At 34.3% G+C, this 25449-nt stretch overlaps 3 protein-coding genes across 3 annotated transcripts; 1 reads left to right on the forward strand and 2 right to left on the reverse strand.

The window, feature by feature from the left end:
* Window positions 1–1568: 1568 nt before the first annotated feature.
* On the reverse strand, window positions 1569–15605 carry LOC101216463 (GPI ethanolamine phosphate transferase 3). Its single transcript, XM_004135686.3, has 20 exons — window positions 15233–15605; window positions 15076–15110; window positions 14696–14817; window positions 14230–14319; window positions 13958–14077; window positions 13711–13794; window positions 13439–13516; window positions 13083–13208; window positions 12912–13001; window positions 12435–12470; window positions 12268–12323; window positions 11174–11315; window positions 9682–10117; window positions 9497–9588; window positions 8857–9406; window positions 7755–7887; window positions 7532–7573; window positions 2761–2926; window positions 2568–2651; window positions 1569–1912 (listed from the first exon to the last, which is right to left on the reverse strand). Exons 1-20 carry the CDS (start codon window positions 15505–15507, stop codon window positions 1802–1804), a joined length of 2868 nt encoding a protein of 955 aa, XP_004135734.1. The 5' UTR covers window positions 15508–15605; the 3' UTR covers window positions 1569–1801.
* A 176-nt stretch (window positions 15606–15781) lies between these two features.
* Window positions 15782–17450, forward strand: LOC101212288 (50S ribosomal protein L33). Its single transcript, XM_004135506.3, has 2 exons — window positions 15782–15877; window positions 16883–17450. Exon 2 carries the CDS (start codon window positions 16886–16888, stop codon window positions 17057–17059), a length of 174 nt encoding a protein of 57 aa, XP_004135554.1. The 5' UTR covers window positions 15782–15877; window positions 16883–16885; the 3' UTR covers window positions 17060–17450.
* Window positions 17451–18596: 1146 nt separating this feature from the next.
* Window positions 18597–24206, reverse strand: LOC101212532 (NADH dehydrogenase [ubiquinone] 1 alpha subcomplex subunit 8-B). The gene is made up of 3 exons (XM_004135507.3): window positions 24042–24206; window positions 23730–23917; window positions 18597–18931 (listed from the first exon to the last, which is right to left on the reverse strand). The coding sequence occupies exons 2-3, from the start codon at window positions 23915–23917 to the stop codon at window positions 18799–18801; spliced, it is 321 nt and encodes a 106-aa protein (XP_004135555.1). The 5' UTR covers window positions 24042–24206; the 3' UTR covers window positions 18597–18798.
* Between the last annotated feature and the right edge of the window lie 1243 nt (window positions 24207–25449).

Raw genomic sequence — 25449 nt, forward strand, 5'->3', positions numbered from 1 at the left:
ATATTAGAACCTCTATGTAATCATGGATTCTGAGTAAGTAAAAATTTTACCAATTCAGTTTACATTGAAGCTAAAATGAATTAATTACAATATAGTAAATAGAGCTACTAATTGTTATACTAAAAATAAAAATAATAACTTTTCATTTTTTAAAAATCTTCCACAATTTTAAAATAGGTGTAATTGAAGGATAGACACACATCTACCTATGTTTATCCATGTCTATCATTTTGTAAATATTTTTAAGAGTTAGAGAAACATACACAAATGCTTTTTAATCTTAGATTTGGTAGGTTTTTATCAATTATAATAAAACATAAAAATTCAAACCACATACTACAAATCAAGTACTCAATACTCTTTTAACAAATAAATTTATGCCTAATATCTACCTCAAATGTATTCTATTCTCCATTAAAATAATAAATTTAACCACAAGAGTCTATTCTCCATTAAAATAATAAATTTAACCACAAGAGTCTATTCTCCATTAAAATAATAAATTTAACCACAAGAGTCGAATGAAGGATGGACAACTCTTCTTGATTTGTAGACCAAACCAAACCAAACCGGTCAAAGATCTATTTTATAACAAATATATAATCATGAAAGTTACAGTATAAAAACTATATCATTTAAATTTTAAGTTCCCCAATTTGAAAAATAAACATAACTTAATTTATTTGTCAAAGTTATATAAAATAAGTATAATTATGAACGATTGTAATCATTCACACACAATTTAAATTTTAAACAATATATTATGGAAAATTGATTATGAATGGAAGAAGTCTATATAGCAAACGTAAAAATATAGTATTAATAAAATATTATATTCTAAATTTATAATATATTGCACCTCAATGTGAAATTAAATAGAACTTGATATTTTTACTACTCAAAAGGCTTTGAGGCATGATGAGATGTTTTATTTGTCGGTGTAGTTTATATGTTTATTTGGAGTGCACAATTGAATTCATATGTAGCTGTATTTGGTGCAATTTTTTTTTTTTAAATTTTAAATAATGTCTTTATAAGTAATTTTGTTTTTAAATTTTTTATTCAATAATTATTTTGAAACAAATATCAATTACATTTTTTATTTTGTTTTTCTTCTTCCTTTTTAGCTTTTTGTAATTGACAATAATTAATCTGCACTAACGTAGATAAATAAATAAAATGTAAACCAAAATATAAATGAAAACTTAAAGGTTGTTTTAAAAACTATTTGCAAAAAGCAAATACTCCCAAAACTATTTGTAAAAAGAAGATTGAATTGAATAAAATTCAGCCTTTGATAAAGACTGAAATCTCGACATCTCAGCAACCCTTAGATGTCGTGATATTCAATCATGTACTTTTAAAAAACATTTCTCTTTCTTTTTTGAGTTACAAATCTTAGCTTCTCCTTTATTTTCACAATCTCTAGGCTCAAACAAATATTTCCAAACTCAATCTCTCTCAAAATCTATTCTAAGCAACACCTAAAGATAAATGAAATTAAAAGAATAACTATTCATGAAATCATACTAAAATCTTCCAGTTAAGGCTTGGACCAAGGAGTGGACTTGCTTAAATCTAATGAGTTGTTAAGTCTGAAAAGCCGTTTGTTACGAATTCCACAATGTAAAGAATAAATAAGTCACTAAATTGATGTCTTTTTAACCGAAGAACAAAGATCCCCAGATCAAGTAAAGAAATCCCTATTCCTAACACAAACATGCCCTGAAAAGTAAATCATAGCAAAAGAGAATAGCATTGCAATGCAATGGATGAAGGTTCATACCAATTTTTGCCGGCCCTATGATGATAGATGTGGCACATAATACAATGTGGCTAAACAAATACAAACGTCTGTTAGAATCAGAGCTACCACATCAAACACAAATTTCGGTGCAAACAACCCCCACACCTGCAAACATTTGAAATGTCACAACTATACTATACCAAAAGGAATCCTATTCTTTATATTATATAACATCTATTTTCTAAATTTGGTTAAAAGTTCGTACTTTTGAAATCTGTTCGATTTCGGTCCATATACGTTCAATTATTCCATTTTACTCCTCCCACCTCGAATAAATCTTATTTTTAATTCCTTCAAGTTAACTTTTAGCAAAATTGAATAAATAATGATAATAATATCTATGCAAGAAAATAAAAAATGTTATAGATAAAAAGTTTCTTTTAGAAAAAATCAACAATAAATGTGCTAAAGTTAAGATTTATTGGAAATATAAGAACTAAAATTGGCCGACAAAAGTATATGGACTAAAATTAAACAAATTTCAAAGTATAGGAATCAACATGATATTTTAACCTATGATATTTTAACCTTAAAATGACTAGTAACCCTTCAAAAGTGACTTTGAATTTGAAGTGGATACTAATAAACTATTCCTGAAGTACAGTATCTCTGAACCATGTTTTTCAATGTTATTAAAATTCAAATTTTCAATATTAATTTTGTAATAAATACCGCAATTTTTAGAAAATTTTCAACATTTTCTAAATTCATACTACACTCATTCTTGCTTTAGAGAAAATGAAGTAGTTAAGGTAATTACCATCAAATGCCGTCTTTGAAGTATAACACACAATATAGTGGCCGTAACTGGAACCGCCGTTACGAGCCCATACATCAAGTAAGCCTAAAAGTGATACAGGGGAAATTGAAAGTGAGATGTTTAAAACCATGTTACAATTGGATAAAGTTTCACTTCCATCTTTGAAAGATAAAAAGATAGATAAATAACTTACTTGAGATAAGCCCATAAAGAGAGAGCTTTCCACTTTTGCAGCCTGAGTAGATGAATATTTGTTTGCAACAATGAAAGGAAGTCCAAAAATTGGAAGGATGATGGAGAAGCCAAACGTATCAATCATGAGAAGGACTGCTTGGCGAACTAGAACAAACTCGTCAAACCTAAGATTAGGGCATCAAATGTTAAGGATTTTGATCTTTCACGTGAATATTTTAATCTAAATGAAGGGGACAGTGCAATTAACATTGTTTTGGGACAAGAAAAGAAAAAATCTCATCAACCAAAAAAGAAAAATACAAATGGTGGCGGCTAGGCACAATCCCAAAGCATCTAGCAAGAGTGAATGTTAGTTCAACTTTTCAAAGTATATAATGAGGGAGTACGAAGCCAGAATCTCACTCAACCTGACTAACACAAAATAAAATAAAGTTCCTAGATCAGCCCAAACAATTGGCCATTCAAAGATTGCTTAAAAACACCAATCCAGATCTGGTTTTGATTCAGGAAACCAAACAAGAGGAGATTTCGAAGGGCATTGGATGGAGCTTTCTTCAAGCTCATGGAAAATAAGGAGGATTATTGACTATGTGGGACGAAAGCAAACTCTCTGTTATTGATGTTTTGAAGGTAGGCTACTCGTTATCAGTTAAATGCAAAACATCGTGTAATAAGTTGTGCTGGGTAACCAACGTATATGAACCAACAGACTATGCAGAGGAATAGAGTTACTTTCCCTTGGTGGGTATTGCCCAGAAGCTTGGTGTTTGGGAGGGGGTTTTAATATGACCAGATCAGGGGGAGAGTGCTTTCTAGAAGGAAGAACATTGCGTGGCATGAGGAAATTCAATAAGAAGTTCATTGATGACTCAAAACTCATTGAAGTTTCTTTACTGAATGGAAAGTTTACATGGTCAAGAGAACGAAGAACTTTGGGATCCTAGCTGGACAGATTCTTAGTTTCTTTTCACTGAGATGAGTAATTTGCGAACACAAGAGTAAACCGGCAAGTAAGGATTTCCTCAAACCACTTTCCTATTTTACTTGGAGCAGGGGCATTGAATGGGGGCCGTCCCCTTCAGATTTTGTAACAGTTGGTTGGTTATTTGACAAGCAGTGCTGTCAAATGATAGCAAACTCTTTATCTTTGTACACTCCGCCCACCGGTTCAAAACTTGGCACTTAGATCACACAAAGAACAGAATTGTCAAGAAGAAACCCTTTCAAAAGTCATTGCTCAAGAAGAAAGCAAATATGATCAATCAAAGATGGACATAGTGGATCAACTATTGTTATGTCCAAGAAAGCGGACCTACTAGCTCTATATAGAAGAGAGGAAAGAGATTTAATCCTCAAAAGTAAATTGAATTGGCTGAAATTGGGGGATGGAAATAATCTTTTTTGCAGCGAAAAAAAAAAAAGAAGTCTGATTCCCAAGCTAGTTTTTTTATATTCGTGAGTGTTTGGGCTAGTTTACGTGCACCTCAACTAATCTCACGGGACAACCTGCCTGACCCTACAACATTTGAGTGTCAAGGAAACTCGTAAGAAATTAATTCCTAGGTAGGTGGCCACCATAGATCGAACCCATGACCTCTTAGTTAGTTATTGACCTTTTTACCACTAGGCCAACCCATGATGATTATAATTCCCGAGCTAGTTAATGATCAAGAAATCCCCCCACCTCTTTCTCGGAAATTGAACATTTAATCCTTGACTTTTACAGCAACCATTAAAAGAAATCTGATCATGCAGTATCTTCCTTTCCACTTTTGACTCGTCTATAGTTTCAAGGATCAGAATAAAAAGCTTCAAAATTCAGCCTGCTGGAAATTAGGGCAGCTTTAAAGTCAATGGGAAGAAACAAAACCCCAGGCCCAGACGGATTCTTAGTAGAATTCTTTATCAAATTCTGAGAACTTCTCAATGATGATATTCTCAAACTATTCAATGAAATCTATGAGAATGGGAAACTAAATGCGTGCGTAAAGGAGAGCTTTATTTGTCTAATCAAGAAAAAGGAAGATGCAATAAAGGTAAGAGACTTTCGTCCCATAAGTCTCACTACTCTGCTGTACAAATTTACTACCAAAGTGCTCGCTCAGAGAATGAAAATAATCATGTCCGGCATCATAACCCCCTCAAAGTGCCTTTTTGGAAGGTCGCCAAATCCTGGATCCTATTCTTATTGCAAACAAAGCTGTGGAGGACTATAAACATAAGAAAAGGCAAGGTTGGATCATCAAATTGGACCTTGAAAAGGCATTTGATCGAGTCGATTGGAGCTTCTTCGAAAAAGTATTGATCCAGAAGAAATTTGATCTCAGATGGATCTCTTGGACCATGAGCATGGGCTGTGTTAAAAAAAGTTATTAAGTATTCATAAACGGAAGGCCTAGAGGAAGAATTCAAGACTCAAGAGGGTTAAGGCAAGGAGCATCTGTCTCAATTGGTGTTCTTCAAATGCAGAATTCAATGATTACTCTAGACAAATGGAAGCGTTTTAATCTATCAAGAGGATGTAGACTTACTATTTGCTCTTCTGTACTCTCCAATCCTCCCACCTACTTTATGTACACTTTCCTAATGCTAGAAAAAGTAACTATTCATGTCCACTTTCCTAATGCCAGAAAAAGTAACTATTCAAGCCCATTGAAAGAATCATAAGGAAGTTCTTTTGGGAAGGAAACAAGGGCAGCAAATTGAACCATCTCGTTAAATGGGATTTAGTATCTAAAGCCAAGGAGAAGGAGGTCTAGGCCTGGACAAACTGAAAATTAGAAATATGGCTCTTCTTGCCAAGTGGTGGAAATGCATTGTAGATCAGAATTCCTTTGGTGTAAGGTGGTTCATAGTATCCATGGCAATAGCACATTCCAATGGCACACAAGCGGCAAAGAGACCTCCAGTTTAAGAAGTCCTTGGATAAATATCTCTAGGCAGTGGCGTAAAGTAGAAGCCTTGGCAGATTTTAAAGTCGGAAAGGGGGACAGAACCTTGTTTTGGTTGGACCCGTGATTGGACAAAATTTCTTTGAAAACCAGATTTCCAAAGCTGTACAGAATAGCTCTTCTCCCTAAGGGTTCGGCTTCCCACTACTAGGATACCTCCACCTCATCCTGGTCTATTAATTTTACAAGATTGTTAAAAGAGGAGGAAATTTAAGATTTTCAACTTCTCCTTGTATTATTGGATAGGACAAGGTTATCCAATTTAAATGATAAAAGAAGCTGGTTATTGGAATCTCATGGAGTTTTTTCAGTGAAGTCATTATCAAGACACCTTGCTTCTGCCTCCCCTTTGGACCCACAGCTGGCAAAATGCCTTTGGAAATCTAAAAGTTCAAGGAGGGTGAATATTTATATAGGTCTTGCTGTTCGGGAATCTAAACTGTGCTTTAGTTATGCAAAAGAAACTCCCCACCCATTATATTTCGCCAAATATTTGTCCATTTTGTCTTAGATCTCATGAGGACCTATAACATATTTTCTTTGAATGCATTTACACTGCCAAGTGTTGGAGCAAGCTCTTTCTCATCTTTAAACTCAGCTGATCCCTGGATAAATTTTGCAGGAATAACGTTAGACAGCTTCTAAATGGTCCAATTATGGGGAAAATTGCATCCTTGATCTGGTGCAGTGCTGTCAAGGCAATCTTGGCAGAAATCTGGTTCAAGAGAAACCAACGGGTCTTCCACAATAAATCTTCTTGGCAGAACAGATACAAGTTGGCACGGCTGAATGCCTCTTCATGGTGTTCTCTAAGCAAACGGTTCAAGGACTACTCATTGCAATACATCCTACTTAATTGGCAGGCCTTCATCCTTGCTCATCCTTGAATGAAGATTCCGATTGGAGCATAGTCCTCCGAAGTCTCCTCCTCCCCCTTTTTGCAGCTCCCTTCTGCCAGATTTTTCTCCCTAGTAGAACCATTTTGTTTGAATGTCATATTACTGGTTTATTGGGTGGTATTGGCTGTGTGTAGCCCTCACTTGGACTCTTTATTTTTGCTTCGGTTTTATACTTTATTTTCCTGGATGTGTTGAGGATGCTATAAGTTTAAGTTGCAGTTAGTTGTAGTTTATGGACATGATGAGAGCGCTAGGGGGTGCTAACCTAGTTGAGATGTCTTGGTGCGCCTACTGGTCCTTAGGTTTATTGCTCTTTGTATATCCCTCATGTACATCGAGCTTTGTCTCTTTATTATTATTTATATATTTAATAAAGAGATCAATTTCATTTTCAAAAAAAATATAAAATAACATAAATATCGGCCTCTTAGGAAATCATAGAATAGACAAGGCGTTTCTAAGAAAAATATATTTGGCGATTACTTGAAATAACACCAGACTAATAATTAACAATTACAAAACAATCTTTGTATTTTTGTGTACTCTTTTCATGGGACAACTTGCTAACGCTAAAGATGTGGGTATCAAAGAAACTCATAAGATATTAACAAAATTGTGCATATATAAGATTAACTTAATTTCATGTAAAAGAAGATTAAAATGCATTGGTTTAAATTGGTAATAAAAAAGTAAAAAGTAAAGAATGAACCAATGAATAAAGAAAGAACCAATGAATAAAGAAACAGCCTTTTACACAAAGAATAAGAAAATAGTTTTTTTAAAAAAGATATACGAAGAAAATTAATCGTAGACTAACTTTTGGAAATGATGTATAGAATATTAAACAGACAATTGAAAACAGCTCTACAGCAACGTCAATTGAGAACTTGGAGTTTTCAACACACAAGTAAAGACATACCCAATAAATGCAGCAGCATAGCGAAGGCCATCGAAAGCACACCTACAGGAATCTTCCATGGGTAAGCAGACGGTAATGTGATATAAGAAATATCTAGTTGTTGAATAGAAAAGAAAAAGAAGCATTCAAAACATTACAGAATTGAAGATATTTGACGCAATGTTGACTGTTTAACAAGAGAGAGGCGGCAGAACTTAAGTCTCGAATAAAGGAAATAAATTACCAGTGGCCAGAGCTAAAAAAGAGGCAAATAGCAAACAAGCTCCACTGCGTTACAGGAAGACTGTCAACTGTCAGAACTCTATCATTTCCATCCCCTCCGTGTCTTAGATTGTCCATACTTATTATGCAATATCCTACCAAGATGAACAAATAAATCAATGACAGGAACTAGATAGAGAAAAATAGGAAGTATTAAACCACCAATTCACCCAAAAGCTTAAGCTAGTGGTTGAAGGCAAATTTAATTATCTATCACTAACACTCCTCCACTTGTGGGCTTGAAATATTCGAAAGGCCCAATAAGTGGAAATCAATTTTAACTGTGGAGGAAACAATGCATGAACTTAAACATAGGACCTCCTTGAACCACCTGCTCTGATACCATATTAAACCACCAATTCACCCAAAAGCTTAAGTTTGTAGTTGAACGCAAATTTAATTATATCACTAACATAAAGAAAATTAAAATTATCAACCAGAGACATCTCAAATCCTACATTTAAAAGTGAGAAGAAACTAACAGCACACATAAGGTAGAAAGGGCAAGTAACAATATTATGCTTCAGAAATAGTACAGCTATATATATATATATATAATGATGGCATAATGCATGAACCAACAAACCAATTTGTAAAATAGTATAAACAAAAACTAAGATATTGTTTGATAACCAATTGGTTTCTAAAAATTAAGCTTATATACACTACTTCCACCTATAAGTTTCCATTTTTTTTCTCTTTTTGTTATCTACTTTGTATTCGTTATGTTTTAAAGGAACAAACCAAGTTTTGAAAAGAACCAAAGTTGTTTTAAAAAAGTATTTTTTGGTTTTTAAAACTGACTAAGAATTCAACCATTTCTTTAAGAAAAGTGAAACACTTGTAAAGAAGTTGAAAAGAAAGAAACATAGATTTCAAAATAGAAAATTAAAAACAAAATTGTCAGACAAGACCCAATTAATCTCTCCACTATTTAAAAAAACAAACAAACAAATCATTTGAGGTGTATATCATGGCAGGGAACATGCAGCAGCATATGTAAGAAGACTATGGGTCACTAATGCAATTTAGTAACATACAGTGAAGTCCAAATAAAAATTCACCTCCAAGAACAGATGCCAAAGCGACCAAGGAACCTTGCTTTCCTGCTAGAATAATCACTGTTGGACTACATGCAGCTAACATGGTGACTGTTTTGGTTACTAAAGTTTTTCTGCAATTTAAAGGCTTGTCTTCACCAAAAAGTTGCCTAAACAGCAGTAACGACAGTTGTCCAAGTCCAATAGCATAGATTATTCTTGGAAGACAATTTTTTCCTATACCCTCAACCGCTGGAACAAAATGCAACATATCATTTTCTAAAGCCCAATGGACTCCAGTAAGGATATAACAAAAAATTGTTCCATACACAACAAACTGCCACATTCCCTTAGATTGGCTGCCAGAAACGTTTTTAAGAAGCAACTGTACCAATAATATCAGTGCGATAATTGGCACAGCTTCTGTTACATAAGTCCAACCAGGAAGCAAAGATGCAATTTCAAGCACCCATGAAGGATAAACTTTCAAGAATGCAGATGTATCAGCCTGCTTCAATAGACCAACTTCAATTGTAAATCTACAGTAGATCATCAAAAGTAGAAAAATGACAACCTGCAATAGAAACCAATACACAGTTAACACTGACATTTTTAATAAATTATTCAAAGTAAGATATCTGTTAACGTAAGCTTAAATGCTTACTTTCAGAAAATGTTTCCGCTCTGCGATTGAATATCGTAGCATGATAATGCCAGAAGTAGCCAAAAGAAAACTTGTCGCTTTTCCTTCTTCCACTGATCCAAGGAAATTAAGGGAGGGAGGGGGGAAATGTGAGCGACCATATGCTATACTACAGTAAATTTAGATCTGAGAGATTTCCAACTTACAAATGAAGCTATTTGAGAGAAAGCTGCATGCACGTATTGCCACCAAAAAGCAAGAAAGCATCAATTCAAAAGTTGTTCCACAATCTTCATTTGCAAAAGAACTGCTGCATAGTTTGCTAATCCTCTTGATAGCAAGAAAATGGACAAAAAGTGAAGCTAACATGAGGCTGAAACCAAGAGTCATCATTTTTAAATTAAATTCTGTCCATTTAGAACGTGCTAGCTCAGCAACACTTGCTAGGAAATTAGAGTATGCATCAATTTGCCTCTTAAGTGAAGGTATATTGTCGCTTCCATCATCATTAGATAATAAGCCTTTTCTAATGTGGGACCAACTCTCCATTGCATCATCATACAAACTACGAGTATGAAGCAAGTCTTCGTCAGAAAATCCAATGACAGATGAAGCAGTATAATTATCAATATACCTTTTCACCTACAAGGTAAGGAATGCAATAGCCATTAGATTGATTGATGAAAAATAATGAAAGAGGAATGTCTCCTATATAGCAGCATGATTGACTAAATGACAGTAGAAAGATAAAAGAACAATTTCCAATATCCTCTCCGTTAAAGGAAAGGCCTTCCAAATCTAAATTCACAATTGTACTTTTTGAAATCTGCAAGCTACAGCTTAAGTGTTATCAACTCAATCGTTCTAATGAATAACCAGGTTGAGGAAACTATAGCTCTACCACAAACCGATAAAAGAATGAGCTAGTGATAGGCAATGGCTTGGTTAATAGAACCCAGTAAACCTAATAACAAAAGCAATCTTCATATGGTTAATCTCACTGATTATAGAACCCACCCTAGTTGATCTATCAATAACAAGGATGGACTTTGGGAGAACCAAGTGGAGCCCTTCAATGTTTGTCAACCCATTCAAAAGCAATACTGGACCTTGTTTGGTGAGTGAGAATGATAAGATAATAGAATTTGAGCCAATCTTATAAAACAAAATACTTGGAACATGGGAGGGGAGAAGGGAATGGTATTTAATTTTGAAGAAGTTTTTGGAAGGAAAAGCGAGGCCGAGATGGCACTGGAAAGACAAAGCAAAGATTTTGTTCAGCTATACATGGAAAAATTCCAAATGTGGGAGACAACTCAAATTTCCTATGGATCAACATGGTTTTGCCACACTTGGGAACTTTGCAACGAAAACTATGAAGAGGGACTCGAGTGGATCATGTCTAGACTGGTATATGTCTTTCATTGATTCTACTTGTAGTAATTTTTATATTAGAAAAGAAGGTTCTGCCAAAGCAACTAAAGAGAGAGGTCAAGGAATGAATTAAGAAAGACTTGGGAGAACAATGTCTGTATTGGATGTATGCTTTTGAGGTAAGAATGGTACATGTCACCAAATTTATAAAGTTTTCTACAGTTTATAATTACAATGATTGTTCTTTACATGTTATAGTTTGAACACAATAATATTGTAGTGATATTGCCATCAAAGCAAACATGAGGGCTGCTCATCATATACCTGCCAGGAGTTAACACAAAGTACATTAACGTAATTCTGCATCCATCCTCCTGACTGATTTAGGTAACTTCCCACCTTCGTACCATCTAACTTCATTGAACCAGCACCAAGAGCATATAGCTCAGGATTTACACGCCCTATGCTGAAAAGAGAGCAATGAAAATTCGTGAATACTCAATACGTTCATCCAAGAATTGATAATCCAGGATTCTACAAATCAAATTGCCATTGATTTTTAAATTATTCACTTAAAATTTAGTTATAAATGTTTTGCTACGTTTTTAGGATAGTTTAGAATGAGCAAAGTCCACGATCTATAAGAAGAAGAAGTCATTATCATCTAAAAATCCTCGTTTTAATTACATTGTTTAAGTCAAATGGATTTTTTAAAGAATTTAAACAAGATTTCTTAGTTCTAGTCTAACTGTCCTGGCGAATAAATTAGGTTTATCTTGTTGAGCTTCCATAAAACTTTTCCACCAAGCATGGTAAATCATTTTCTAAACATGTTACGCTTAGACTAGAAAGCATCTTGCCATAAAGGGAGGTCAGGCACCTCCATTCTACCCTGCACCATATTTTTCACTACAATGCAACCACTTAAACCGAATGAAAGTCACCTCTTCTTCATGCTACTAGAAAATGTTCTCCATGATTTTTTTATAGATTCCAACTAGACACTAAAACAATGTTCTTTTAAGAAGTAAGACTTCTTTTAAAACAAAAACAGTTTCTATCGATATTTGAGAAATGAAATTTGAAAAGCATGGGTCAAATTACAAGATTACAATAATCTCTCAAGGAGAGGAAAAATAATGAACCATGAACGAGAACGATTGCAAGAAAGAAAAAACCTCCCATGTTCCATCTATTACAAAAGAAGATTGTACTTGAATGGATTGGATGAAAGTAGGTTATCGTTCTTTAGAAGTACACTTTCATCCAATAGGAGGGGAGTTTTTCTTCTTCTTTTCTTTTAACTTTTCCACTGTGAGGCAAGCCTGATCCTCATTGCTAATCTAATGTGAGGAAACAAGAAAGAAAATATAATGCAGATAAAGAAAGAATGGTAGGGCAAGATGCTTACACTGCACCTTCCATAAGGAAAAGGAATTCCAAGCAAGGCAGATAAGGTCACTGGGAAATCGAGCTGCAGAGAACAATTAAAATTAGTGCAAGAGAAGCAATAACTTGACATTTTTTTATAGGATCTTAATTGATAAAAACTATTCCCTGACAAGTCATAGATAGCAAAATAAACCTGTTGGATGGAGCTGGTACATATCTCCCTTCCTTGCTGAAAAAAAAGGGACAAAAAGGTAAACTAATCGGCACACACAAATTTGGCACCTAAAGCCTTAGTATTATTTCATCTTCTAATTCCTTCAAGTGACTTTCTGGAGATCTACTAATATGAAAGGAAACCAAAATGTTGGCACAGTGAACGTTCTAATTGAACTGCATAGCAGCGCCTAAATTAAATCAAATATATACTTGAAACAGGTATATTTACATCTATGCCATATATTTAAATATACATCTATGCCATTTTTCAAAGATTAATCTGAACCATCACCCAGACCTACCTTTGGGAGGAAAAGGTCACTTTTGGAAGTTAGGGAGAAAGAGGTAGTTTATTTTCCAAACTTCAGAGTGCAAAACTGTATCTTTTCAAAAGAAGAGAACCTAAAAGAAATTTGCATCCGTTATATCTGTAGAGTTAAAAGAGAGGAAATACCGAATCTAATTGACAGGAAGAAGTACCAAACTCAGATGGTATAGATGCCGAAAGCTTATTAAAGCTCATTGCAAATAGAGACGTCTCAACCTGCAAGGTACAGCAGAGTAATCATTCTGGAAAAATGTGATTGAACACAAATCGAGTTTCCATTATTAACATATATTATACCTCTTCAGCACTTCCTCCACCATGATCACCATTCAATGTTTGTCCATGATCGCCCATCACAAGAAGAAGAGTGTTTTCATGTAACCCGCCCGTTTCAGACTGGCTCTCCAGCACATCGACTACTTTCTGAGAAGAATGGGATTAGCATGGTTGAACTAAGAAAGGCAAAACGAATGCAGGAAATATGAAAGGATAACAAAATTGTGTTTGGGAAAAACTTATTTGAGCTCACAGTATCCCTAAATATACCCAAGAATTCGAAACAACAACACAAATGGGTATATTAAGGATACTTGAGCCTGCAAATAACACTTCCCCTTTGTATTGCTAGATCAAGTCATATTGCGTGAGCATACCTCTAAAATAGTATTATACTGCTCCAGTTTTTCAAACATCGGACTAGAATCAACACCAAATATATGCCCAGCATGATCCTATATTGCACATATTCAGTTACTTGTTCTCACTGAATACAGTAAGCAACAAATGTTCAATTTAGACGGAGGGGCAAAGATTCCCATCTTCTCAATTGAGCCACAATATAGACGTGAAGGAAGCAAGAAAAGAAGAGAGAACCAACACAAGATTTTACAATGTACTCCAAATGCAAGGGGAGGAAAGTCCTTACCACACCAAGAAAATGTGCGATGAGAACATCCCAATCATCTTCATAGAGGGATGGAAGAAGATGTTCGATGCATCCATTGTCTACCTAAAATAAAATTCTTCAAATATTTAGCTGCTCATTATGCCTTGAAACTACATAGAACATTATTGATGAAAGAAAAGTTTTCCATTGAAAAAAAATAAGGTAAAAGGTTGTTCTAATGTGAAACGAATACTGTAAGAAAGAAATGAGATTAAATAAAACATACCGTATGAAGATCTTTAACATTAAATGAGGGATAGGGAAATGCTTTTTGGAAATGATTAGGAAACAATTGCATCCATGTGTCATCCCCCATCATCACCACACGTTTTCCATTCTGAACAAGCTGTAAATGGATCCAAATCGTGAGAACTGAAGTAGATTAATTAAAAAATACCCTCTAGATGTTTAAAATAATAAACACATGTCCACTTCAAGATCATCCTTAACCAGCATCTGTATGACTAATAGACCATTAACAAAGATGCATAATTCAACCTGATGAATCAAGTTGTCTTCAATTATTGCTGGAGCACCAAAGCTGTTTCCAACATCAATAAACGTTGGCAGTCCACCAGTTGTAATGCCCTGAAAGAATACAACAAAATCAGACTTCTATACTACGATTTGTAACCCCACCCTAGAAAGAAGGGAGCAAAAATGAAACAACAATAAGAAATATCTGCAATTTTAATGAAGTTTCCAAGAGCATCAAAGTAATATCACAAAAAACCCTTACCAAACAAGCCAGTTAGAAGCATGAACAGTTTATAAGGGCCACAGGAAAAGTCAAAGTTTTCACGTGGCCTATATGAACGCATTCTTGAACAATAGGTTATGTTCAACTACTGGTAAGTAAGCCATCAGATGTACGAAGGTAATAATGAAAGCTAAAAGTTAAAATCTGTAAGTTCAGATATATTACGATAAACATTCCATCTAAAATAACAAAAAAAAAAAGGACCTTCAGTCGCTGCAAACTTGTGGTGGGTGGATCAGCAATAGCTTTGAAAATCTTGGCAGATGAAGCCCGTTCCGATGCCATTTTATGCAGCACCCGTAACTTATCCATCCATGGTTTCGATTCTAAAGCGCATATATATAATTAATCAGTCCTAATTACAACATCATGGATCAAAAGTTTGACAAAAACCACATCACTTAAAACAGGAGCTAAAGAACAGGAATTAAGAAGTAGCCCACACGTCACTACTATCAAAGAATTCCAAATACAAAATACAAACTCGAAAAACCACATACATATTAAACAATACGGCACACTGATTTAACTTAAAACTAACCAAGAATAGCAACATTCTAAACTAGCAACACAAGAGAGCTAACCTTCGAAGAATGAACTAGGAGCAACAAAATCAAACCTGATATACAAATAGGTAAAAAAAACAAACAAAAATTAATGAATCAGATAATAGTCAACGAATAATAATAACAACAACAATAATAAAGGATGAGAAACAAGTGGGAAATGAAGGAAAATAACCGTAGAGCATCAAAAACGATGATGATGATGCGATTAACGGCGGGGTTGGTCCAGCAACGGCTAAAATTGGTTGCATAAGAGGGAGACGGAACTGAAGGATTGGAGTGAAAAAATGAATCGGGAGTGAAACAGGGAGATTGAGAAACATCGGAGCAGTGACTGAAATAAGGAAGCTCTGTACGAGTAAGAAGAAATCCTTTAACGAAGATGAGAATGGCAACACCATGAATCGCCAATATAGCCCAAAACGGCCATAAGAGACTCCATTTTCTCATGGTTTTTGCGCGAAATTCAGATTCAAAACAAGCTCCAGTTTTCAAAAACAAAACGATGAAGAGAACAGAGCCATGAGAAATGGACAGAGAAGAAAGAACAAAACCAAAACTCCATGGAAAGTCGATCTTAGTCAAGGTGGGCGAGGCCCATTATGCTAACACTTCATTGCGGCCCAAGGAATTTCGAATAATTTACCAAGCCCAATCTGGAAGCCCAAAGGAAAATTAAAAAAAAAAAACAGAAAAGCAAAATTAATAATAAACCCTAAAAATCAAACCTCATATTCTTCACATTTCTTCCACTAATTCCCTCCATCTACCCTTGCCGCCGATCAGCTGTGCCCCTGCCTTCCCGCCGCCGTCGCCGCCGGTTAGTTTCAACCCTTTATTTTTTTCACTCTCTTTTGAATGTATATGTGTACGTGCGTGAAAATATAGAGAACATGAAGTATCCTCGATGTATCCGTATCTCGTAACTGTATTGCTTCATAGTTGGTTCATAATGTGCCTCTCGCTTATTGGTTTTATTGTAAGAAATCACTCTAATAGGTTTCCACCTGTTTGATCTGCTAAAAAGGGGTGGCTTATTTGTTGTTTTCCTGCTCCTAATAATTGGGTTGAAATATGAATTTAATATCTGAGTTTTCAGCTTTGTGACTATTTGTTACATGAACTTTAAAATATTACCAGTAGGTTCATGAACTTTTAATGGAAGTGTTCAATAAATCTCTGAACGGCTGATGGGTGTTAATGTTCAATTTTGTGTCTAGGTCTCATAGTTTTCAATTTTGATCGAAATATTTAACTTCCTTTAAATCTAGGGACGTGCTAAACACAATTTTGAAAGTTTAGGGAAATAAAATTCAATTCTATATCAGCTAGAATGGTTCATTTTAAAATGTTTAAATGTGTCAAAGACTTACTGAACACATAATTGAATCCATTAGACACTTTTATAGTTTAGGGATCTATTAGACACAAAATTGAAAATTCAAGTACCCATTATACACATGTTGTATAAACAAACATGAAAGAGATTGGTGATTTAGCTATATTTGAGTGAGAAAACCTGTGTTAAAATCCATATAAGTTCATTTAACTTGGCATCTGCACAGTTTCGTTGCAAATAGCTGCTTGAATATGTTTCCGTTTCCTCGGATTTCAATGTATTCGTATTCTTTCAGGGACGCTCTGTTGTTTCATCTTGTATTTGGGCTAATCTTTGGATATTTCATTTATCAATGAAATGGTTTCTTGTGTATATATGTTTTCTTTTCCTCGTTTTCTTCATGCTAAGTCTATAGTATAGCATACGAAGAACTAGCTTTCACAATGACTGGATGAGTTAATTTTGTTTTTCTCTTTTTGGTGTTAGGAAATGGGTGACAAGAAAAAGAAAGCTACTATGTTCATCCGACTTGTATCAGCTGCTGGGACTGGATTCTTCTATGTTAAAAGAAAGCCAACCAAAATTACAGAGAAGCTCGAGTTCCGAAAATACGATCCTCGGGTCAATCGACATGTTTTGTTTACGGAAGCGAAAATGAAATGAAAGAAGAGAGGAATAAAAATCAGTTATCCTCTCAACCTGGACCTATTCTTCTTTTGGTCCATAGGTTTTGAAGCTTTGCAATTAGTCTTCTGCTGCTTCTCCATTTTAGACTGATGTTTCATATTTGCTAGTCTTTTCCCTTGGCTCATCTTCAGCAGTATGTTTGTACATCAAATTCTATGGCCAGGAATTGTTTGCCGCTTGATCTCTTGCGGTCAAATGTGTTGAGATAAATTATAAGATATAGTTTTGAGTTATTAAGCTTGTTGATTCATGATTGCATCTTAGCATTGCAAGCATGTTTGGTGGCTCTTAATGGAATTGGATCTAATGTAATCTAATCCAAAATTCATTTTTCGATTGGTGTTTTGAATACAAAACTTATTCCACAGGATCTTATGCAACACTATTTTTCACTGTTTTCATGCTTAGGATCTCATTTTTTTTCCGTCTTCCATCATTTAGGGTTTACATTTTCCAATAATCTGCTGATTTGATTTTTAGTAATTTTGATAACATTTCAGCTCTTCACCTCTTACTTAACTAAAATTCTATGAAGGCTAATTGTTTGCCCCATGATATCATCTTGTAAAATCTGTTGAGGTAAATAAATTAAATAATATGCTCTTTTGACTCGGTGTATGTTTGAAAGTGATTGTCATGTTTGTGAGTGATTTATGGTTTTAAATACTCAAAATTAAATATTTAGTATGATCAGCTAAGGTCATTTTTTTTAATATCAACAAAATTGGTTTTTGAAGCATGAAAAATACCTTTTATAACGATCTAAGTAATTTTATCCATTTAAAAATCATTTAAAATCATCTTTTTATTTGAGTGTTTGGACTAGTACACACCTCCACCAATTTCATGGGCACTTCCAAATCATTCAACTTTGCTCTAAATCAATTTTAGTGTTTCTAAATGCAATTTGTATAACTATAGTTATGCTTTGGAATGTGGTTTATCATTTTATGATCGGTCACAAACATGCTTCATCTTCTTCTTTTTTTGGATAAAAAATATGTAGGAATATAAAACAAAAGAAAACAATCTATTTTTGAATATAAAACAAAAGAAAACAATCTAAGGGCAAACAACAAGAGGTCCTCCTCAACAGAATCTAAACAATAATGACCTTCAATTGTTGAAAATCCTATAAAGGCTATAATTACACAAGTGTTTTTATTAAATTTGTTGTATTTTTTCTTTCGTCAAAGGATTTTCAAATAAACAAATAATACAAGGTTGAATAATAAATCCCCGCTAAATTTTCTTAAGAAAAAAAGGAACTTGATCCAAAAGAATCGTAAGCTGGTATTTTACAAGATGCTGAGAGATTGAAACCGAGTATGCTCTCAATTATCAAATGCATTTGTTGCTTGAACTTCACTGTTAGAATTGAAGGCAGATCTTTACAAGTCCACCAAAACAAATTGAACATGAATTTCTACATTAATTTTCATGAAGCAAATCACCAGATATTTTGAATAGGAAAACTTTAAGAAGCAATAAGGTAGATTACTAATGACAGTAATCAGAGAAGGGGATGGCAAAAAGATTGGTTTATCTTTTGTTTGCAACAATGTATCGGGTTCGCAATCCGAGACATACACAAAGGAGCGCATTGTTTAAAGAAAATAAGGTTAACTCAGAGAGGGAAAGGGAATAACAACAGTACTTGCTCATTTTGCAAACAAGAAAATTTTATTGGAAACAGTTTACATAAATGAAGAAGATCATTCCAAGGGACAACCTTTCTCAAATGCTTCCTGCTCTTTGCGACATAAATCGAACTCATTAGTATGGTAGTACATACACCCGACATACGCATCCATCTCTTTCGTGCACCTTTGATGAAGATCTTTAAGCCTGCAAACAAAAGCAGCCTTTCCATTAATTAATTTTCTTTTTCATTTTAAGAAGCCAAACTGTCGTTGAACAAAATAAAAGAACATACAAATACATAAAAAGAACGGATTCTAATCTAATTGAATCAAATCAAGACTACAGTTACAAAAAGATCTAGTTACGAAACTCGACAGGAAGAGCATTAAACCTCTCAAACGGATGCAGAAATTAGGTATAAACAGGTATAGTTGTCAGAAGTGAAACTGATGAGAGGTATGGCAAGTGATTGTATGATGAGAGAGAATGCAAAAGATGAAATGAAAGGATGTCTCTCACAAAATATCCAGCTAAAAAGGTTATAAAAAAGTGAAACAAGGAATAATTGTAGAAGACAAGAAAATAGAGAATGGTAATGACTAGTGCCTGCAGTCTCATGCGCTAAAAGTTGACACATCCAAACCAACCAGAGGAAATAGGCCAAAAAGATTGGTGAAAAAAAGACTATATCAACAAACTAAAGAAAAATGGATATTCTTCCTTTTTCTTTTTTTCATTAACTATAACAAGCATTGTCAATAACTATTCTATAGCAGTCACAAAATCTAAAGTATGATGTTAATGGTTGAAAAGATAACTTGTAATTCGGAAAAAAGAATGTACTCTTTGAAAGCAAAAACAAATAACTTGCAATTGTAATTCAATATGTCTGAGAAAAAAAATCATTGAATGTTTTGAACATCTTAATCAGTTTAGGGGTTAGGGATGATCATACCAATAACCCTAGTTCGTAGTGTACCTTCCAAAATTCATCTACTACTCTTTTATGAAATTTCAGCTAATTGAAGGGATTTGGTACAACCTGCCCCCTTTGTGGGGTTGGCACTCCACCCCTGTTTAACTTCATTTATAAAATGAAATGCCATATTTCTTACTTTCCAATTGAAAAAAAAAATAGTGGAAATACTACTTCATGGATATCAAAACCAATAGAATGCCCATAATCGATGCTGCAGTACCGTTTGTCCAGGAAGAACATAGGAAAACAAGAAAACAACGCAGAGTCAGAATTATCTTCATCAACCGTTTAATATTAGGTTCACCATTTCACAGCCACATATTCAACCACTGAAATACCCCTATACCCAACACTGCAGAAGGATTTCATTTCTTAGAAGTTAGAAGGTAGAAAATGGAAAATCAAGATAATTACAAATCCAAATAAAAAGTCTTATTAAACCACCAATTCACTCAAAAGCTTAAGGTGGTGGTTGAAGGAAAATTTAATTATATATCACCAACCCTCCCTCACTTATGGGCTTGAAATATTTGAATGGTCTAACTAGTGGAATCAATTTTATCTCACTTGTGGGATTGAAATATTTTTGAAAGGCCCAACAAGTGGAAATCGATTTTATTGGGGAGGAAACGACAATGCAGGGGCTTGAAGTCAGGAGCTCCCTAGACCACCTGCTCTAATACCATTTTAAACCACCAATTCACCCAAAAGCTTAAGCTGGTTGTTGAAGACAAATTTGATTATATATCACCAACAAGTCTCAACATAAAAAGTATTCAGATGTGCAGTAATCATAATTGATCAAGCATTTAGAAAATCAAGCAAAAGCTTTTGCATCCAAAAATTGTTCATTTATGATTGACATCCAACCCCACATATTTCTAATAGCATTCACTAATATCCATGATTTTTTTCTTCATTTAAACAGATACAAAACCTTTTACCGATCAAAGGAAATTAAACAAACAAACAAAAATGTTCAGTTATACAAACATCCCAAAGGGAGTGGACAAAAGATAAGAGAGAAATATCAACTAAATTTGGAACATGAAAGCATCTCAATTCAAACGAATATTCTAGAAAGATAAATCATCAATAAATTCTGACAAGGAACACCATTTGAGGTTTTCAATCCAGCTAAACTTGAACGGTTCAAAACGGTCAAACCAACTAAGTTATTTGTTCTAAAAAATCCTTTGAGTGCCCATGTGCTATTATTTAAAGATTAAATAATAAAAAAATAATCGTTGGGGGCGTTTGGGGTGAGAAGTAACTTATAATAGTCTAGGTATTATAATAGTCTGAGGATTATAATAGTCTGCATTTGGGGTGCAGACTATTATCTCAGCTTTTGTCGATGTTGCTTCCTTTTGTGGTGGCTGCTACTGGGATTTCTGCTTTGGCTTAGACTTCTACTTTTACTTGATAAATATTTGGAGCTAAGTGAGATAGGTAGAGGAGAAAGGAAAGTGAGAACGAGTATTATCATAATACTAGGATTAGGAAACTCCTAATCCTAAAATTATGATAATACTTGAGCCAAACATGGAGTGGGCTACTCCTCTCTAATCCTAGGGGCAAACAGCCCACTGTTCCATGAAATGATCTTCACTAAACAAGCTAGTTAGTTACAAATTAGTTTATTCTGTTCAGTCCACCTGTTACTAGGCCACAAGGCTTCTATCGGCTGGTATCCTTGAATTAGTCTCATAAACTAAAACAACAATTACACAATCATCTAGAAATATTTGGAAAAAAATTATTTATAGAATATACAATTTGGAGAAGAGTGGAATGGAGGCAATGTTTTTGAGTGAATGAGGAATACTTTCTGTACAGAATAAAAAAACATAGTGCTTCTTCGTATGACTCTTTCGTGAGGGTTAAGAAACATTTCATTGATTAATGAAAAACAGAAAACCCCAAAAGCCAATATGCAATTACAATAAATATTTCCAATTGGAGAATAAATAAGACAAGTTAAAATAATTACAAGGGTGTTTATCCTTGCACCAATAAAAAGCAGTAGAATTTCCATGAGGCTTCATTCTTGGCCATGAGAGTTGGACCAGAATCCATACTACTGATCTTAAATCATAAACCATATCTGACTCCATTAAAATTATCCTTTTTCTAATTTTAATTTTTAATAAGAAATTAAACTTTTACTAAGAAACATAAAAGGATATACCCGGGCATACAAAAAACAGGTCACATGAAAGGGCCAAAAACCTAAAAAAGGGCTCCCAATTCAAAAGAGTAACACCTAACTAATAATTACAAAAGTCCTTACAGGCCACGTGTCAAACCCCTAAAACCTCCACCCTGTGACACCACCACCCATAAATAAAGAAGTATTGCATCTCATAGTATCCCACAGAACATCCCAAGACCAATCTACCCCTAAAAATCCTAGGATTTCTTTCAAACCAAAAACAAGCTTGCCAAAGAACTTCCCCCTTTTCCTCAAAAGGAAGGAACAACATGACCTCCTCAGACATAAACCAACAATCTCTATTATAACACAAGAAACCCCAAAGTAATCCAAAAACCGGTCCTAGATCAATTGCACGAACTGGCAATTCCAAAATAAATTATCAAGATCCTTAGAATCTCCCATGCACAAAACACACCATAGCAACACCAAATACACAGGGGAACACCTCTGAATGTGATCCAAAGTGTTGATTTTCTCATGCAAAAGATATTAGGCGAAAACTTCAAACTTCTTTGGGATTCCACCTTTCAAAGAGAGGAGAACAAAAAGGCCTTTGGCAATTCCAAAAGTAGAAAGAGTAGGGATACTCATGTTCAATTCAAAAGTTAACCCAATAAGTGGCTCCAACAACACACTTCCAAAGAATATTGCCTTTTCCTTTCAAGGGCCAACTATTTATAACTTCAAACAATCATTCATTCACAGAGTGAGGGATGCAGGTGACAATCCCAAAATCTTTGAAGAGGCAAATCCAGCATTGCCAAGCAACTAAGCAGTGCAGAAAAATATGATCCTGTGAGGGATGCAGGTGACAATCCCAAAATCTTTGAAGAGGCAAATCCAGCATTGCCAAGCAACTAAGCAGTGCAGAAAAATATGATCTAAGGATTACCCGCACAATGACAGGCTTAAAGCAGTCAAATAACATTTCTTTTGCATCACATTTTGAGTATCAAAGCTTACGTGAGACGCAACATGAAAACACCTTCACCTTAAGAATTTTAAATTTTCAAATTGAATCAGTTGTAGTATGCCTGAACGTCGACCTATTTCCATCAAACTTCAAAAGAAGTGTTCTTGAAGAGAAAGCACCAAATAAGTCCACCTTACCCCAAGCGAAAAGCATCCAATTTGCCAATCAAAGCAATCCAAGCTTGGAGCTGGCAACCAAAGGTGCCTCTCCAAATGCCCAATTCCATGTTTCATTAATATAAACTCAACAATCTGCAACTATTGCCTCTTTCCTAAGAGAAGCTATAAATTTATGGAAAATCTTCATGAAGGGATTCCCCAATCCACACATCCTACTGAAAGAAAATCTCCTGCCCACTTCCAGCTTTGAGTTTAACAAACTTACGAAACAAAGGTGTCAAACCATGGGCTGTTCTTTTTGGAGCAACCTTTAGGCTAAGGATTCTCCATCCTTGAAACCCTTCACCATAAATTCTGCTTACCACTTTTCTCCAAAGGGCCTTCCTCTCTATCGATAATCTCCACAGCCATTTTGAGAGAAGAGCAAGAATTTTGTTTTTAAGAGACCCTATCTCCAAACCACCATTGAAAAGGGGAAGAGAGGTGATTTTCCACTTAACCAATAAATGAGTAACAACCTAAGAAATACGACTTATTTTCTTTCCAGTTTCCTGGTTCTGTGTTTCCTATCATATGATTACTAAAGCAATGTATTTCCCATCCCCCTATTTGCTAGCAGATCAGAAGACGATCATATGATAACTAAAGCAATTTTCCAGAGAAATGGGAAATCGTACTTAGCCAAAGAAAATAGTAAAATGTTATTCGCTTACAGGGAGAGGACGCATCGAGTGACTTGATGGCCTTTGTCCAGGCATTTCTCCGGGTTGGGATCCTTCTGTTTGCACTGGAGGTATGCCACATTCTCCGACCGACACTTGATCGCAATGTGCTTTGAGGAGGACATTAGCACCGCCGATGTAGGAATTGGATCTCCTGCAGCATCTACAGCGCTCGCCATCTCTAATTCGATCAATTCAAAACAACAGAACACAGATAATTTAGCTTGGTATCATCGGCAACAAAATTTTGCATCCACAACGTGCCAGAAAAAAAAAAGGCTTCTGAATTAGAAAATTTCAAACCTTTGAATCCACTAGGTCGAATCCCGTAAACTAAGAGTGAGAATCTGAGAGAAACGCAGACTTGATAGTGGAGTGTTAGGGTAAGAAATGCTAACTTACACGCTGCCGATGAACTGAAGAGTTTTCCCCTTTCTTTTTAATTTATTTTATTTTTAGGGTCCAAATAAAGAGGTACCAATTTGTTCATACATGATGGATGGAAAATGATTTTGTAGTTAGCGTTACCACATTGTCAATTTAACCACCCATGTGTTACGATTTAAAAGTTTATTCAATGTCCAATGTTTAATGCTTGTATGTTATATGTTTGATGTTCAAATGAGCATGTTAAAATCGAACAAAAAAAATTAAACACACACAAGATCCAACACTCGACACAATAAAATAATTGAAACAAACACAAAATGAAGTAACTTTTAATTTTTTTTAATACGGTAAAAGTTCAACTCTTTTCCTCAATAAATATGAAAACTAGGTAAGAAATTAAGTAAAAATAAAGCTTGATTTTGAAAGACAACAAAATTAAGAATTAAGAATTAAAAAAGTGTGTTAAGATTTGAGAACTTGTTTAACATTTAGGAGAGTAAAAGAAACTAAAAGAGATGTTGAGAAGAATAACAAATTATAAATTTTACTTTAAAAAATAGCAAAAATAATTTTAAATTGTTAGAATAGCAAAACATAAAAATCATAAAATTAAATAAATGAAACAATCTCTTAAATGTCTTACTCAATCTAAAAAATACAATGGTTCACTTATACCCAAAATACACTATAATTTAAATAATGTATGCAACACAAAAAATTTTAAAAAAATATAAAGATTAGAAAACTTGTCATTAATGAAAAAACTCCACCTCGTGCGTCCAAAATTTAAAATCGAGTGATTATTTCTTATCTTGGACTTCAGCTGTTCACTTTATTCTTTCATCATTTATTCTTCTTGTAGGTCAGATATGGTCAATAGTTGAACATATCACTTATGGACATTCCAAATCTCTTCCTCTTTCATTCAGTTTTTTTTTCATCGTCTTAAAATCTTGCAAGTGATATTTTTTTCATTTGGACTTTGCCCGCTTACTTCCTTTTGTTCCTCTTTCATTCAAACGCTTATTTTTTCATTCCAAACCCTATAGAAAATCATTTGAAACCATTCAAACGTTCTTTTTTTTTAAAAAAAAGGTTCGAATATGGTCATTGTTGTGGCTTCTGTAATTTTGGAAGCTTCGAAAGAGAAAATAGTTTAATAAAAGTTTGTTGTTTTTATTATTTAATTATATGATATATTTAGATATAACAAACGGTTTGTTCTTTTTATTTTATTATTATTATAAAATAAAATGTAGAACAGTATCTCCTCCATTTTAGGAGCAAACAAAGAGATTGGTGTTTATTATTTGTTTTGAAA

The sequence above is a fragment of the Cucumis sativus genome, chromosome 1, assembly GCF_000004075.3.
Source record: "Cucumis sativus cultivar 9930 chromosome 1, Cucumber_9930_V3, whole genome shotgun sequence".
NCBI classification, from domain to species: Eukaryota; Viridiplantae; Streptophyta; class Magnoliopsida; order Cucurbitales; family Cucurbitaceae; genus Cucumis; species Cucumis sativus.

What these genes read in the sequence shown, in the direction of transcription:
- LOC101212532 (XM_004135507.3), bottom strand. Translation starts at nt 23,917, where the DNA reads ATGGCGAGCGCTGTAGATGCTGCAGGAGATCCAATTCCTACATCGGCG. An exon ending in ACTCGATGCGTCCTCTCCCT is followed by an intron (nt 18,932 to 23,729) that starts GTAAGCGAATAA and finishes TTTTGTTTGCAG; the next exon opens with GCTTAAAGATCTTCATCAAA.
- LOC101216463 (XM_004135686.3), bottom strand. Translation starts at nt 15,507, where the DNA reads ATGAGAAAATGGAGTCTCTTATGGCCGTTTTGGGCTATATTGGCGATT. An exon ending in CAAGTTTGCAGCGACTGAAG is followed by an intron (nt 14,320 to 14,695) that starts GTCCTTTTTTTT and finishes GTATTCTTTCAG; the next exon opens with GGCATTACAACTGGTGGACT. An exon ending in TCTTTATGGGCTTATCTCAA is followed by an intron (nt 2,652 to 2,760) that starts GTAAGTTATTTA and finishes TATCACTTTTAG; the next exon opens with GCTTACTTGATGTATGGGCT.
- LOC101212288 (XM_004135506.3), top strand. Translation starts at nt 16,886, where the DNA reads ATGGGTGACAAGAAAAAGAAAGCTACTATGTTCATCCGACTTGTATCA.